This window comes from Grus americana, chromosome 22, assembly GCF_028858705.1.
Source record: "Grus americana isolate bGruAme1 chromosome 22, bGruAme1.mat, whole genome shotgun sequence".
NCBI classification, from domain to species: Eukaryota; Metazoa; Chordata; class Aves; order Gruiformes; family Gruidae; genus Grus; species Grus americana.
In genome coordinates, this window is record NC_072873.1 from 2,811,953 (window position 1) to 2,828,708 (window position 16,756).

General features: G+C 49.6%; 1 protein-coding gene across 7 annotated transcripts in view; it reads left to right on the forward strand.

Moving 5' to 3' along the window:
• CDK12 (cyclin dependent kinase 12) overlaps positions 1–15,041 on the forward strand; it is a 29,842-nt gene extending 14,801 nt beyond the window's left edge. Inside the window, exons 5-16 of one of the 7 annotated variants that reach the window (XM_054801516.1) lie at positions 262–432; positions 1,241–1,430; positions 2,280–2,336; positions 2,885–2,986; positions 4,344–4,421; positions 4,907–5,023; positions 5,631–5,762; positions 6,357–6,571; positions 8,410–8,862; positions 11,375–11,883; positions 13,218–13,276; positions 13,905–15,041. In XM_054801516.1, the coding sequence (XP_054657491.1) occupies positions 262–432; positions 1,241–1,430; positions 2,280–2,336; positions 2,885–2,986; positions 4,344–4,421; positions 4,907–5,023; positions 5,631–5,762; positions 6,357–6,571; positions 8,410–8,862; positions 11,375–11,883; positions 13,218–13,265 (2,072 nt within the window). In that variant the 3' untranslated portion in view covers positions 13,266–13,276; positions 13,905–15,041. Of the gene's footprint in view, positions 1–261; positions 433–1,240; positions 1,431–2,279; positions 2,337–2,884; positions 2,987–4,343; positions 4,422–4,906; positions 5,024–5,630; positions 5,763–6,356; positions 6,572–8,409; positions 8,863–9,756; positions 10,225–11,374; positions 13,865–13,904 lie in introns of those variants that run through there. The other 6 variants (XR_008573911.1, XM_054801515.1, XM_054801517.1 and 3 more) reach the window with 6 other exon arrangements.
• Positions 15,042–16,756: the final 1,715 nt, after the last annotated feature.

A 16,756-nucleotide genomic window follows, 5' to 3' on the forward strand; every position in this document is an offset into this window, starting at 1 on the left:
GGCTGGACTAAGCTCACCAGTGTGACTTTCCTCTGAAGCGGACTAGGAGGAGCACTGGCGTCATCTGTCTTGAGTTGTTGGAGTGATAACTTCTGACAGAGCAGTGTCACAGAAATTAGTAGGATGGTAACTAAAGCTAGCTCTGCTGTTTCTTGGTGGATGTTGACTCTGCTCATAGCTACTTTCAACTTCCCCCTGGAACCCCACGGAGCTGTTAGCAGTGGTGTGTGCAGAGGCTTTGACACTGGCTTGTTCTGGCAGGTGAATTGGTAGCTCTCAAGAAGGTGCGACTGGACAATGAAAAGGAAGGTTTCCCCATCACGGCCATCCGCGAGATCAAAATCCTTCGGCAGCTGATCCACCGCAGTGTTGTTAACATGAAGGAAATTGTCACGGACAAACAAGATGCACTGGATTTCAAGAAGGACAAAGGTAGTATTTACTGCAGGGTGTGGTTTCGATTAGCCAAAGAGGTGATGCAACCCCGTTTGTTTATTCTTAGTGTAAAACTAAAAATCTAAACTCTAGTGTAGAATTTTTTTTTTGCATTCCTTCTCGATTCCTCCAGCAAGTTTGGCATCTGGATTTGGCCCTACATCAGAGGATAGATTCCAATTAAAATGAGTTGTCGCACTGCAGAGCAGAAGTAGACATGGGCTTAAAAGGATGCATTGCATTCCTGCAGAGTCACAAAAGAGCAGTCTTTAAAAAAAAAAAAAAAAAAAAGCCCTTACAGGGTCACTTTTAACACTGATTAGTGCCAACAAACTCACTAATAGTGTGGAAAACTTTCTGTCCTCTGCCGCCATGGAAGGAGGGTGTTACAGCATCCCACTAGCTTTTGTTGGGGGCTTCCCTTCCGTGAAAGGGAAGGGTACAATGAAAACATTGGTTTAAGCCATGCATAGCAGTAGTCTTAAACAAGCCAGCTTGAAAGAAAAACCAAAATGGATGGGTAAACGTCATCAGGATTTCAAAGGAATTTATTTTGGGGGCATATTTTGATTTCAGATGTTCAGGTTGATGCATTAGGGGGGCTACTTAGTTTTTTGGTTCTGTCCTCCCCTTGAGGAAAAATATTTCTTCTAGGATACCCAGTAAGCCCTAAATATCACAAGATTGCGTTAGAGAAAACACCAACAGAAGACGCTCACAGTGCACAGAAAATGTTTCAACAACTGAATCTACTTTCATTCTTAGTCTCTCCTCTTTGTCCTAAATTGCTTCTCTGTTATACCAGGTGCCTTTTACCTTGTGTTTGAGTACATGGACCATGACCTAATGGGGCTGCTAGAATCTGGCTTGGTACATTTCTCAGAGGACCATATCAAGTCTTTCATGAAACAGTTAATGGAGGGTCTGGATTACTGTCACAAAAAGAATTTCCTTCATCGAGATATTAAGTGCTCCAACATCTTATTGAACAACAGGTAACCTGGGAGTTGATACAGTTCTGTCCAAGCTCTTCCTTGCGCTCTTCCTGGGCTCAACTGAGAGCCACACAGTTGTTGTCTTCACCTTGAGTATGTTTAGGGTGGTTATAATGAAGCAGTGACTTTCCTGGGTGCTGCAGGCTGAGAACACAGCTCCTGCTGTGGGGGCGAACCACCCTCACGACCTTCTAGTTAACTTGCTGTTGGTAGCATTCTCTCCACGTGAGGCCCTCTGCTCCCTGTTCTGCAGCTCCTTACAGTTTGCTTTCTGTCCTGTTGACGTGAAGTAAATGGGTCTCTGTGTACACTTGGTCTCCATGGCTTTTTGGCCAAAATACTGTTTATCGGAAGTGCCTCTATGTAGAGAAACTGTTGAGGGTGAAGGTAGGAAGTAGTTCTCCATGAACGCGCTCTCTTCTCTAGATAGCAGTGTTTGGCAGTAACGTAGCTCATCACAGAATACATAACGATTATTCATTTGCTGTTAATTCTCAAGTCTTTATGTGGATACCCATAAGAAAACTTTGAGCCTGTGAGAATAATACTGCACATAATTGCATCCACATGTCTGGATATCCATCTAAAAAATTTCCCTGGGACATTGGCCTGTTGGGAGAGGTTTGGGATAGAGATGAGACTGAATTACTGCTTTTCTTCTTTTTTGTTTCTTTTTGAAGCATAAAATAGGATCTGGAAAATTAAGACTGGCATATCCAAAAGTAATTACTGCAAATGTTGCTTCATTAGGCTGTTCTACTACATGGGGGGATTTCCTTGCCTTTTACTGCTTGCAGCATGTGAGCCCAGCTGTGATTCAAACCAGTGACTGTTTTTTTTGTCTTTCAGTGGACAAATCAAACTTGCAGATTTTGGACTCGCCCGACTCTACAGCTCGGAGGAGAGGTGAGGCAGAGTGGAGTGGAGGAAAGGGGAAATAGCTTATGTGGGTGGGATGAGCTCCTTTCTTTGTAATATCCACGTAGTCCCTTCACTTGGAAGTCCTGGCATTGCCTAGAAAATTATTTCCAGTGTAAGTGGTACAATGCAGCTCCAGCTGTTGGAAAACTGTACTCCTGGCTGGTAGGAATAGCTTTCCTGTAGACAAACCAGCTGATAAGGAACCAAAACATCTTCTCTGCTTGCCATGGACCACATTTGGCTCTGAGATCAGTCCTTATTCAGTCATGGCAGCCTGCTGCTGCCTGTTGCAGGCCAGGGTTTTTCAGTCTTGGGTACCTACAACCTACTGTCTTCTGCACACAGGCAGACCTGTGAAATCTGTGATATCTCATCAGCTTTATTTAACTCAGGCAGGTGCTACGGAAGTCGAGGCACTTGAAAGCCCGCTGCTTTGACGTAATGCCTAACACTGCATTTTGGAAGTAAAAATGACAGTTTGTAAGGGTTTTGTGGCTCTTGTCATCAGTTTATATTTGTGTCTTGCATTCCAGCCGTCCATACACAAATAAAGTCATTACATTATGGTATCGACCTCCAGAATTGCTGCTAGGTGAGGAGCGTTACACACCAGCCATAGATGTGTGGAGCTGTGGGTAAGTGCCTGGCTTGTGTCTTCTGTCCGCTTCGGGCTGCAAACATCAGCACATGAATAGAGTAGTTCTAATGGAAGCTGGTCTTTGATTTGTGCTGATTTCTGAAGCTGTATCTGTTCCAGCTAGGCAGAGTGTTATGATAGTACCGGAATACTTTCAAAATTCTGTGCTTTGAGGAAATAGGTGTGTGTCACCTAACTAAAACTATACCGTTTAGTAAAAACTCCTAGAATGAGACTTTTCTTGCTATTGGCACGTGAGAGCATAAAAAGTGTCAATTCTCGCTGTTTAAAAACCAAACCAAGCTTTGATAATGATGTACCGCTAAGATCAGAAGGGTTAACAAGCTTACTCTGTGCTGGTCCTAGCTTTAGTGTATGGTTTTAGTGACCTAATAGAGAGTTTTTCTGTAACCTCTTCAGATTGCTGTGTTTTGTCACCTAATTTTTTCAGCTAAACCTAGGAAACATTTTTAAATAGAGATTTCAGGTTTCTGGTAGTGTAGGGAGCCTCATGAACAGGAGGAGTCTGGGCAGTTCAGCCACAAAGATGGAACATTTTCCCAGTGATTCAGAACCAGAGACTCGAGGATTCAGCGTTCAGAAGTGGGGCTGGATCTCCCAAAGTGCGTACCTCCCATTGTCATATTCACAGGTAAACTTTCAGCAGAGCTTAGTATACAAACGACAAAGGTTTGTAAAAGTCAGGCCCTGCTAATTACTTCTGGAAACTCCCGCCACGAGGTCTAGTTGCTGTTCAGTGGCCTGTGCCAAAGGAGTGGGGCTAGCCCAGTTCCAGCAGACAACTAGTTTTGGCACTGATGGTTGTTGCTGTCGGAAGGCTTAAGGGTAGATGTTAAGGAATGAATGAGTTGTCCCGTCCCTCCTCCTTCTTTCCCTTCCAGCTGTACAAATGTTGTGTGCACATAGAAACATGTGTACAGGGCTATGTCCTGTGCTGGGTAAGGACAAACAGTATGCTACTGGCAGCTGAGGATGATTTGAGCAGGCAGATATTCCCCCAGTAAAGTTGATAAGATAAATGGGCTGAATCTGAATGAAAATGAGATGCCTGGCTGTTTTCTTTCTTGCCATGCTATTGACACATCCTCCTTTCCCTGCAAAGAGTTAAAGCGTGAAGCCTGTGACGTGTTAACCAGCCTACTAGTGAATGTTATTTCCCAGCTGCCTAGAATTGGTGACTCTGTACACATAGGTTAGTTTGTCAGTTCTCAACTACAAGCCCTGATGCAAATAACTCTCCTCAGGCAAACCAGCTTCTGAACAGAAATGCTGCAGTGTTCAAATGATCATCCCAAGGGTTTGCTGTCATGACCTCTTGCTTTTCCTCTTTCCAGCTGTATCCTCGGGGAACTGTTTACAAAGAAGCCTATTTTTCAAGCCAATCTGGAACTGGCTCAGCTTGAATTAATCAGGTAAAGCATTGCACATGCATGCCTATGAGAAGAGGTGCTGCAGAAACTGCTCGTGCACACAGTCTCTGTGTTAAAAGAGCCCTCTTTTCTCTAATCTGCCTGCAAATAGGACCAGCAAATGACTGTAACTGCAGATGTGGGTAGTTAGACATCTCTGTGTCCGTGCCTACCATCAGGTGTGTGGCTGCTAATGTATGCACCCTCAGTAAACTTTGCTGCTGTTAGTTGAGTGCAAAACTCCTGAACCTAAATTACATCTCACACTGAAAATTCATTTTGTTGGGTGGCTTATAAATTCAAGGTGAGCATTTTTCCTCTTCCTGATACCTCCTTTTTAACCAGAAGGTTATCTAATCTTTGAAGTGTCCTCAGACCTAGGTTATTGGTACGCTGGGTTGCTTAGAAAGAAAATGTTTTCACTTGGGTTGGTGACTCTTCTCGCTGCATTTCACCTGCTGATCCTGCTGTGCTTTTCTGGTTCTCAGCCGGCTCTGTGGGAGCCCCTGTCCAGCGGTGTGGCCGGATGTCATCAAGTTGCCCTACTTCAACACTATGAAACCGAAGAAGCAATACCGAAGGCGCCTGCGTGAGGAGTTCTCCTTGTGAGTTAGAAGAGAAGTGGCTGTGCGGGGGTTACAGCCTTCTGTTACGTTGTGCGACTCGTCTGCTAGCCTTTGGCTGTAGCCTACCTGGCAGGATAAAGCTGTGCTTCCCCTTCTTGCCTTCTGCCCCCGGGCAGCACTCTCCAGGAGGGCTTCCCCCATCTGGGGAAGGCTGGAACAAGGTCGCTGTCCCCTTTCTAAATATCTGATCTGCCGCAGGTGTCTTGCAGAGGGGTTCCCTGCCTCTGCACACTTGGGACACTTCTAGCTAGGGTCTGCACCTGGAAAGCACGCTGACAGTACAGTGTTCTCACAGCGCTGAGGCTGGCTGACTTCAGAGACGTGCTCTCTGGGGGGAGACTATAATTGTGCGATAATCTTGTGGGATTTGTAGCAGAATTGCTCTTCATAAATGGCAAAAATTAGACTGAAAGTATCGCGTATCTGATGTCTGTTCTGTTGATATCTTTTGAGCCACCGCATCACGTAGCAGTAAGTTTTGACTGCATGGATTTCCCTTAGGCCTGAGGTGTCTCTCTGAAAGCGAGCTTCTCCTTCTGTTCAGAGCAACCCCTTAACTCAGCCATATTTCTAACTCTCTACGCAGCATTCCTTCGTCTGCTCTCGACCTGCTGGACCACATGCTGACGCTAGACCCCGGCAAGCGCTGCACAGCAGAACAGGCCCTGCAGAGTGACTTCCTTAAGGATGTTGACCTCAGCAAAATGGCACCTCCAGAGTAAGTTCCAGCTGGCATCCTCCACTGCAGTGGGCTCTCTGCTAATGAGTTTTGGGAAGGAGCCGCTGGCTTGGCCTTGGTGTTTTATTCAGTCAGAATTAAGTTGTTATTTCTGGGTTCTCTTCTCGACTCTGCCCTTGCATTTTGTCATGTGGCTGAGCAAATAGCTTTTCCTATGCTGTTGGCTTTCTGCCTGATAACAGGCTGGTTTTATAAAGCTCAGTTTAATGCTTGTAAGGTGCTCTAAAATCCTGTTGGAAGATATGCAAGAGTCACGTGTAGTATAGCCCCGTCCTCTGTGCCGTGGAGGACCGTCCAGGCGTCGTTTATGCTGCTTGTTCATTGGGGCTTGTGTGCATTGTAGCTAAGCCAGTCCATTCAGGGGTGAGATCCCAGTGCAAATTAAATGATTCACATGCAATTATGCTGCCTCTCCTGATTCTAGGACTTGCCCCTTCTTGGTTTAATAGTATGGTTGCAGTCAGAGGAACGTCTGTGCTTCTCTTATGGCACTAATAACTTTCTGTGGGCTTTGAGGATTAAATGGGTTTTTCTTGCCATGTTTCTTAACTGCTAAGTGTTGTTCTCTTCCAGCCTTCCCCACTGGCAGGACTGCCACGAGCTGTGGAGCAAGAAACGCCGACGGCAGCGGCAAAGCGGGATTGCAGTGGAGGAGCCACCATTATCAAAAGTTTCTCGGAAAGAAACTACCTCTGTTACAAGCACAGACACTGTGAAAAACAACAGCAGTCCTGTGCACCCACAGCCTGCCCAGCTCAAAACAGAGTCTGGTGCTGGAGATGCAGTAGGTCAGTGCCCAGCCTGGTCTGTAAAAAGCTCCTCCTGATATGTCACCTCTCTGGTCTGGGTGGCTTATTATGTCTATTTTCAAGCCGGTCTGGTTCTTTCACCTCTATTTCTACAGAAAGGGCATGCCAGAATCTACGTGTCCTGATTTTTTTTTTTTTTTTTACTTTTTGTGTGTTTTTTCCTCTGCTGTGAAAACTACTGGCTGCAGAGCATTCTGGCTGGTCTTCAGAAGTCACTCACTGATGTGAGTGACTATGAATTTGTTCTAGGAGTTACTTTATTAGTTCTGAAGCATGCTTTCATAGAATAATGAAAGGAGTCATCGAGTCACTTAGGCCAGCAGAGTAACAGATAGTAGCCTGTAAGGTGCAGCCATGTAAAGGGTGTGCAAATCACCTGAAGTTTGATCTTGTTGATCAAATTATATAAAGATTAGGCGTGGGACATAACAGACTAGTGGCTGGTGGGCAAAAGCATACGTTATTGCACGTTGCTTGTGGCAGAAAAGATCACTTGGTCGTAAAGACTTGTAGGACCAGGACTTGTGCACTGTTTGCAGAACTGTGACCAACCTTCTGGTGTCTAGGGAAGGTATTTTGATTCCTGGGAATGTAGAGATATAGAGAGATATGTAGAGATATACAAAGCTGCCCCGACTGTGCTGATTACTCTGTAGAAGCCTTCTTAAAAAAAAAAAAAAAAAAAAAAAAAAACCCAACAGATATGGGCTAAAGCTTCCTTTGTGTCAAATGTTGTACTGACAAGTAACGAGGAAGACAGTTCTTGCTCCAGGGAATGCACAATCCATGTGTTCAATGAAACGTGGCAGATGGACAAAAGGTGGTGGTTGGATTAACAAACAGCTGAGAAAAGCGAGTGTCACATTCTTAGTCGCCTACCAGCGAGAGGAGCTTAATTTTAAGTTTCTAAAACCAAACCTTTGCACCCTTCTTCCCAAAAAGTTTGACTTAGAGGCGGTGTCAGTGTGAAGGGACACCCTTGTCACTTGTCACTCAGGAGGCTCTGCTCCAGCATGGTGCAAAGGGAGGTGATGCCACTCAAGGGTTGTATTTTAAACTAACCTGGATACTTGCAGGTCAGGACAGAGTCCTCCCTGATCCCAGGCCAGCTTTCAGCAAGGAATTGCCTTCTGCTTGACCTAATTTCTTTTGCTACATCAGTGGAGCACACCCTTCCTCTGTCCCAAACAGCAGCTTAGCTCCATCCCGGGAAACCTGCTTTCCAGTGCAGGAGGGAGTGCTTTTGATCCAGGGAGTGCTGCAGAGGCCTCGGGAGGGGCTCAGCTGCCATCAGACTCGCTGCTCCAGTTACCACTGCAGTGGGCTCAGAGTTTCCATCTTCATCGCACATCCTCGGACTTGCTGCCGTAACTGGTGGTGTAGTTGCTCACCAGTCGGATTCTTGGGATGCCCTTGGTTTGCTAACCGAGGAGCAGGGAGGTTTGGCTCAACTGAGCTGATTTTAAGAAGCAGGCGTGTGTTGGAGTTAGGTTGGTAGATTTGAGGGGGCAGAGGAGAAGCCTCCCTGTGTGGCTGACGCAGCAGTACCCAGCTGTAGCCTTGGTGGGTGCAGTGTGGGCACAGTACCACGGGGTGCTGCTGCAGCGCCGCTCAGAGCTGATTGCGGTCTGGAGGGGGCAAGCTGATGGTGGAAATCTGAGCGAACTATCCCTGAGTCGTCCTCCTGGAGCCTCCGTGCCTTCCCGGGAAGGCGGAGAAGAGATGTTTGTTGGTTGGTATGTGCAGCGTCACGATTACAAACCGGTGTGGTACAGCTTTGCCTAACCTTCCTGTGATGCTTCTTGTGTTTCCCGCAGGCCTTGGAGAAATCACCCAGCAGCTGAATCAGAGTGAACTAGCTGTTTTACTGAACTTGCTGCAGAGCCAGACTGATCTGAGCGTCCCACAGATGGCCCAGCTGTTGAACGTACACTCTAACCCGGAGATGCAGCAACAGCTGGAGGCTCTCAACCAGTCCATCAACGCTCTGACAGAAGCCACGACTCAGCAGCACGAGTCTCAGGCAGCGGCAGCAGCAGCAGAGGAAGCCATAGAAGAGCCACCTGCGGAGACCCAGCTACCGGAGGAGCAGGCGACTCCAGAAACAGCCAGCGCTCAGGGAGATATGCAGAACGTGTTGGCCGTTCTGCTGAGTCAGCTGATGAAGAGCCAGGAACCCGTTATAACCCTGGAGGAGAGCAACGGGGAGAAGAGCAGTGAGCAACGAGGGGCAAGGAAAACCCCTACAGTGCATCCGGAGGAAAGTACAGGTAAACAATCATGACTGTTGCTTGTGCATCTTGGATGCCATGCACTTGTTTGAACAATTAAAGTATTCCATATGAGTGCCTCTAGTTTAACTGTGGCCAGGAGGAACCGAGACATTGGAGTGTTGTGAGAGAGGGCGGCAGGGGGTGTGGATGGGAGGAGGAAAGGTGCTGGGTGCTAAAATGTGCTCGAATCCCAGATTTCAAGACTGAAAAAGACACTGACCCACTCCCTGCGGTAAGTGCTGGACTGCTCAGGAGGCTTTAACAACTGCAAAAAGCCAAAACACAAAATTACTTATTATTCTGCTTCACATCTCCAAAGCATATAAAATCCATTAGTGCTCCACTGTGAATGGGTCAGTGAAGATTAAAAGTTTGGGGTTTTGCCCAAAAATTAAAGGGAAACTTGGAGGGTCAGTTCTTCCTCTAATACTCCTAGTAATCGGTTCACACATTCAGGTAGTTTTTTTGCACAGGGCGTTGGATCTCTGCAGGTTTTCCCATCTTACTGTTTGTCCCAACTCTCTTTTTCACCACTCCCTTCCAGCCCTCTCAAAAAAAAAAAAAAAAAAAAAAAATAGAATGTGCAGAGATGCTTTTAAAGAACATGAACTGAAACACCGGAGAGTGCTGGAAGGGAGGGATGGTGGCAGTTGCGTACGTAAGAAACTTGTGCATCCGGCCTCGGTGTGCCTGGTTATATGTAGACTTGACTCTTATGAATCCTGAAATTCAGCTTTTTCTCAAGTTGAGCCAAACAGCTGGTTCTTGTAGAGCAAGTAAGAGGCATGTTTAAAAGACCTGATTGTATCAGTGAACTCTTGGATTTCCTTTTCAAAGGTGAGTGTAAATGTCTCCATGTCTTTTGTTTCTGTTGATTTTTTGAATTATTAGCAACATCCTGTGACGACCTCACCAAATTGTAGAAGCGCCTCCCGAGTAGGTCTCGGACTCTCCAGGGAGCCTCTTTTGGCCTGATACACAACTCCTCTGCAATGTAGCTGAACGTGCTGTGTTCTCGTGCCTTCAACACACCCGCCCACCACAAGCCAGTTGTGATCGTGCTTTTTTTTTTTCCTCTCCTTTTTTTTTTTTTTTTTTGCCCTAGTACTGGAAGATAACTAGGTTATTGTAGAGCAGATTCAATCAAATAACATTGTTCTCTGTTTTATAATTATTTTAAATGATATGCTGTCCCCAAATCAGCTTGGCTTTAAAATTACCTGAAGATTGTTTTCTGGATTTAAATACAATCTAGTTTTAAAGTGGACTGACTGATACGGGTGGAGGGGTGGTCCTGGAAGACTACTGGTTTTCACAATAAAGTTTGACCTTTTTAATAACCAGTTTTGCAAATGATTTTGAGGATCTGATTCAAACAAGGTGTCCGTGGCCTCTTACGTCATCGCCAGTAATAACTTGAATCACTGTGTAGCCCATCCTTTTGTCGATGGACGAGATGGAGTCAGTTCAGTTGTGTTGCTCTGCAGGAGTCAGGGCTGGGTTTGTGAGCAAAGTCGGCACGCGAGGCACCGGGAGCAGATCGTGTCCTGCGGGAAGCTGCGTCCTCCCCTCCGCGGTGTCACTTCTAGCCGTGCCACCGCCTTTGGGGGCGGGCAGAGCTCTCGCCTTTCCCACCGCCTAACCGGGCTGTTTTGTTCTTCCTGCTGCTGCAAAAGCAGTAATACAAAGCAAAAGAGCGTGGTGATGGTGGGGGTGTGTGAAGGGGGTGCGTTTGTCTGTGCTAGGAGGGGTCCTTTGGGAACGGAAATCCTTGAGACTTCAGGTCCGATTTGGGCTGGGGGGGGGGGGCTGGGGGAAAAGGAGGCACGGGGGGAGAGTAAAAGGATTTCCTTGTGCTCCAGGAACAGCCTGTACATTGCATGCAAATATTTGTGGGTTGAGATTGTCTTGGACCGTACGCTGGGAATGTACTTTGTAAAAAGGTCAAGAAGCAGGCGAAGAGGGGACAGAGAGGGTGCTGCACCCCTTTGGGCTGTCACGGGCGCAGTCAGGAACTGGTACACGTGGGTTTGGGGTTGGGTTTGTGGTTTTTTTTCTAAAGCAGTACATCCATACGCAGCTGCCCGGCCGTCGGCGAGCCTGGTAGCGGCACAGTAGGGCACGGGAGAGCCCGCTTCCAGGGACCACGTGCTGTCGTGTGGCTCCACATCTGTCTCCCGCTCGGTGTTAGCCTTTGATCCCAGAGCAGGAATTCCCTCCACGGGTGCCCATGTGTTAGGACAGCTGTTGCCGACTAGTTGGGAGCATGGGGGACGGGGGCGAGCACAGGGAAAACGTTCATGAACATGTGCGTTGATTTTGCGACGCATGCCAGCTTTTAAAACTCTCCACCTCTTTTCCAGCGCATCCTAGAGAGCGGGCTGTCTCGGTAGGCTGGCTGGTGGTTGTTTTGGTTTGGGGTTGGTTTTTTTTTTTTCATATAAATGTATTTATAATCTGTTCACGTGATGTTTTAAGATGGTGTTTAAAAGAAGTAACCCTTCCACAGCATGTCCTCCTCGCATTCTCCCACCAGAGAAGAGACCCCCCGAGCCCCCTGGACCACCGCCGCCACCACCACCACCTCTGTCCGAAGGCGATCTCTCCAACGCAGCCCAAGAATTGAACCCGGCCGTGACGGCTGCGCTGCTGCAGCTCTTTTCCCAGCAAGAACCGGAACCGCTCAGCCACACGACGCACGAACACCAAGCCTCGAGAGCCGCGGACTACGGCAGGTCCCACTCCTCCAGGACTTACAGCGCTGAGGGCTCAGAGGGGGGATTTGGTACCGAGGAGCTGAATTCGGGCCAGACGCTACTAGAACCCTCTGCCCAGCCTCTGGGGAAAAGCAGGACCTTCTTGGGCTCCGTGAGCCACCTCGGGGAGACGAGCAATTACCAGGGCACAGGATCTGTCCAGTTTCCAGGGGACCAGGACCTCCGCTTCACCAGAGTCCCCGTCGCCATACACTCGGTTGGGCAATCTTTTACGAAAACCGAGGGGAGCAACAACACGCTGGTACATCCAGAGGCCAAAATTCAAAACTACGGCGAGCTGGGACCGGGGACGGCGGGTTCCAGTGGGGCAGGAACAGGTCACAGCTGGGGTGCCCCAACCCAGGCGACTTCTTCTTACGGGAAGGCGTACCGTGGGCCTGGCAGAGTGCCTCCGCGGGGGGGACGGGGGAGAGGGGTTCCGTACTGAGAGATGCGCCTTTCGCACCCCGGTCCTCCCCTCCCTCGCCTCTCCACCTTTAGCGACATGACTTTTATTAAATTTTTTTTTTTTTTTTTTTTTTGCCAGAGCAAGGTCTCGTCCGCATTTCAGCTGCTGCGAAAGCTCCCTGTTGTATTCCTTGCTAGGCTGCCGGCGAGCACCCCGTGACTTGCTGTAGGGTTCCCACTTGGGTGTCTCGCTGGCCAAAACCTCCTGCGCTTGGTTAGTGACAAAAAAAAAAAAAAAAAACAAAAAAACCCAACCACCCCACCGCAAAGAGCCAGCGGGGAGGGGAGGGGGGGGATTGTTTAAAAATAGGAATGAAACAAACCCATCCATGTGGGAAGAAGGAAATTAAAAGATGTTTCTCTAGCTGGGCACCAGTGCTTCTCAGCGAGGGAAGCGTGGGGCAGTGTTCAGGTAGGGCTGAGGGAGAGTCTGGTTCCCAAAGCAATTTATTTGGGGTCTTTTTCCCAATTCCCTTTAAAAAAAAAAAAAAAAAAAAAAAGGAATATAGTGATGCTGAGGTGTCTGGATCAGTTGTCCTGGCCGCGGAGACCAAAGATGGGGCATGGGCTTGTACTCGAATTTATCCGACATCGCTTTCTTTCCGTAGGGTGTCCAGCCATTGCTCTCCTCCGGCTCCGTGCCGAGGTTGTGTCCTGCCTGCGCGGCTCCGGGCCCGGGGTCCTGCCTCTCGCGGCGGTAGCCGTGGTGAATTGGTTTTTGTGAAGGGTCTCTGGGGGTCGGATCTCTCCTGCTGTAACTTTGCAGTGGGAATCATCTTTTTTTTTTTTTTTATTATTTTTCTTTTTTAAAGAGCCGAAGAGAACACCTCACTTAAATATGTATTTCTTTGTAATTCATAACTTCCAAAACACTTTAAGAATTAAAGAGAAAAAAAAAAAAGGAAAAAAAACCAACTTCTGGTGGGGAATCGCCACCGGGTAGGAGTGTCTTTTGTTCCGGGGATCCTTCTGGGCTGGTGGTGCGTGTCCCGACGGGGGTCGGTCGGGCTCCCCGAGCAGCATCTCAGTACTTTGAGGCGTACCAGGCGTTACTGTATCATTTCTATAAGCATATATATTTTTGTTGTTGTCAAGGAAGTATTTACGATGAATTTTCTCCTCCTGCAGAACATTGCGATGTTGTCCATTTCAATGAGACTTAAACAAAAGAGATGAATAAAACAAAGGTACATATTTATGAGCTTTTTTTTTTTTCCGAGTAGGCCTTTCCTATGGAAAACATACGGTTCTGTTAATTTTTAGAGACAGCAGTGTTCTGAAGTGTTAAACAGGTGGGAGGCCGGGGGGCCGAGAGACCTTCTTGCTACTAACAGGATTTGATTTCGTGTCTTTTTATACAGAGAGATAAATTAAAAATAATAATAATAAATGCACCTGAATAGGTGGTGCTTCTCTAACTGGGGAAAACCTGCCTTACACAGCCTGACCCAGCAGCTTTGCCGCGGGAGGAAGGAGGGGAGAGAAAATAAATATATATATATATATATATACACACACACACTGCTGGTAACACGCGAGGTGTGAGCAGGGAGCAGTGGCTCTCGTAGCGTTGAGTCAGCACCGAGGAGCGATACCGTTTGCAAAATTCCAAGTATAAATTTGTTGGGTTTTGGCTTGTTGATTTGTTTTGGGGTTGTTTTTTTTTTTTTTTTCTAATTGCCAGTTCTTGCCTGATGTGCAGGGGAAAAAATAAAAAGTTCTGTAAGATGCGGAGCGCACTAAATAAAGCAGTCACCTCTTGAGGGGTTTTTTAATTTCCTTTTTTTTTTTTTTTTTTTTCTTTCCACCGTGCAGCTGCCAGCTCTGGTCCGTGGTGAAGCTGCTGCTGTTGTTGTTGTTCTGGCTTTTCTTCCCGAGCCCATCCAATTTGGAAGGAAAAGTCGTGTTCCAGTGCTGAATCCTCTTAGGAAGCCGATGCCTATTTATTGTCTTTCCAAATTGGCAAATCCCCAGCAAAGCCTGCTGAGGAGCGAGCGGTCCTTAAGCCAGCACCACAAACCTGACCCTCTCCCAGGCTCTGCCACCCCCCAGCTTTGGGGTCCCCATCCTAGGCGCAGTTTAGGGTGACCCGTCCCAGCAAAAAGCAAATTTTCCAAAATTTGCAAAAGCAAATGGGGTGCAGCCAGGTTCCCCCCCCCCCAGCCCCGTGGCTCTCCCCGGAGCAGCCCCCCCCGCAGAGACGCTTCGTGTTGCAGCGGGGGCTGCCAACGCGCTGAGGCCGTTGGTGGTGGCTGCGGCGGGTGGGCTCCCGTCCCACCTCCAGTGAAGGACAGACATCCCCGACGTCTGTCCCTTGCTCTGGCTGGTGGCATCTGTCATCCGTCCCCACGGGGCCGGGCCGGGAGGTGCCTTTGGGTGCCGGGAGGTTTGGGCAGAGCTGCGGCGCTGGCGGGGGCCACTGCTCTGTCTCCAGTTGCTTTTCTTAACTGGTCCCAGCGAGAGGCTTTCAACCTCTGCAAAGGGAGCACGGGGGGGACCAGCCTGGCCAGGATGTGGCCGGGGGGCTGTGGGACCGCTGGCATCCTCCCCAGCCCTCCCAGCAGCTCCTCTTCTTTTTTTTCTCTTTTTTTAATTTTTTTTTTTTTTTAAAGGTCTCTGTACAAAGCAGACAAAAGGATTTAGTGAGTGGAGGGGGAACCGTATGCATTTAAAAGGATTTAAAATGTGGTGCAGGTTACAGACAAGTCCTTAGATGGCAATTCGCCCCTCCTTTCTTCCTCCACACGGATGGTTTTTGGGTTTAATGCCAATGTCTAACACGCTGTAGCCAGTTACCCAGCAGAGAAGCGTCTGGTAAGACTCTTACTGTACCTCTCCTGAGTTTCGTTTTGAGACTGAGCGCGCCTTTTTTTGGTTGTACCTTTGTCTCTGTACAGATATTTTGTAATATATTAAATTTTTTCTTTTCAGTTTATAAAAATGGAAAGTGGAGATTGGAAAATTAAATATTTCCTGTTACTGTATTGCCTTTTGCTCTATTGCACTGAATTATTGCGCTGCTTCCTGTAGCTTTTACAAATGACGTGTTAACTGTGTTTTTCCTTTAAAAACCTTTTTTTCCCCTCCTCCTACCCTCCCCGGTGCTGTAACTTGGTGCCCGGCGATGCCGGTGAGTGAGCTCGGCCCCGGTGCCGGACTGGTGATGGTGGCAGGGACTTGGCACTGCCAACCCTCACCCCCGCGAGGCCACAACTGTCTGGGAGCCCCTGAATTCACCTCTGCTAATTGAGAGCAGGGCCGAGCCCTCGTTAGCCCCTCGGCTGTCACCCCGCTCGCTGGTGCCGCGGCTCCCACGGGTGTTGGTGTCCGGCTGGGTGGGTGATGCCAGAGCTGGAACAGGGGCTGCTTCGGTCACAGTGGGAGGAGGGAGGAGGAAACCTGGAGCTGAAGCGAAGCCAGGAGAGGAGATAGTGCCGTGGGGGGTGGAAAGGGGGGAGATGTGGTTACGGTTTGTCTCCAAACCTTCCCCCAGCTCCTGGCAGCCCCTGGGGCTCTGGAGAGGACCCTGGGGGGACGAATTCTGTTCTGGCCCTGAGGGCACGGAGAGCGAGCTGTGGCCAAGGGTCTGTGTCTCCCATCCATCCTCCATCCATCCTCCATCCATCCATCCATCTCGCTCCCTCGGGTGTTTCTCCCCACCGGTCCCAGCTCCAGCCTGGCTCCTGGGGGGCTGGAGGAGGATTTGCCCCATCCCTCTGGCATGGCAGGAGGGGCGGAGGGTGCAGGCGGGGGCTGGTCCTGCCCCAGGGGCTCCGTTTGCTCCCCAGCATCAGCTGCTTTCCGCTCAGTCGATGCTCGGACGGACCCTCGCTTGGTTCTTCGAGTCTCCCTGCCAGGGGCGGGCGGGCAGCCCCGGTGCCGGGAGAGCAGAGAGCGCACCGGGCAGGGGGTGCGGGTCTCAGTCCGGGGGTCCCGGCTTGACGGGGGTCCCTGCACCGCAGCCGTGGCTCCCTCTTGGCAGAGCCCGGCCGTCGTCTCCCGTTCCAACCCCGGCTTTCCTGTTCTCCTTTCGCCTGGTTTAGCATCCTTGCCGCTGACAACGTCTTAAAATATATCCCTGTGCAGATGGTGGGGGGGGGCGGGGGCGGCCTCAGCGCCGGGTGCTTTACTCTGCCTTTGAAAGCGGGAGCGAGCCTGCGAGCAGCCGAACCCGGCCGCCCTCCTCCTGATTTATTAGCGGGGCAGCTGGGAGCCGTGCAGTCGGCTGGGTAGCTAATCCATCCTCCTGGTCCCTGCCCGGGGCGGGAGGCGACCGGGCTGCTCCGCTCGGCTCCGCGGCATCGCCCTGCCATGGCAGAAGGGACCCTTCCCCGGGCACGACACCGGCCTGGCCTCCGCCGCGTCCCACCATCCCGCCTCGGGCAGACAAAGCCCCTTGGCGGCCGCGGCCGTCCCCACGCGGCCCCCGCTCCTGCGGCATCCCGCTCGCCGCCTCCGCCCCGTCCCAAGGTGACCAGAACGTTTTATTCTATTTAATTTATTTTTGCATTGAACTTCCCCGGCAGCAGCTGCCGTGCCAAATGGCCGGGGGCTGCGCGGCGCTCACGGAGCCGGTGCTGTAAATCTCCGGTGCTCGCCTCTTCCCCGTTGGGTTACGCTCAGCAGAGCCGTGGCTCTCCCGGCTGCTCGGTCCCGCCGTTGGTGGC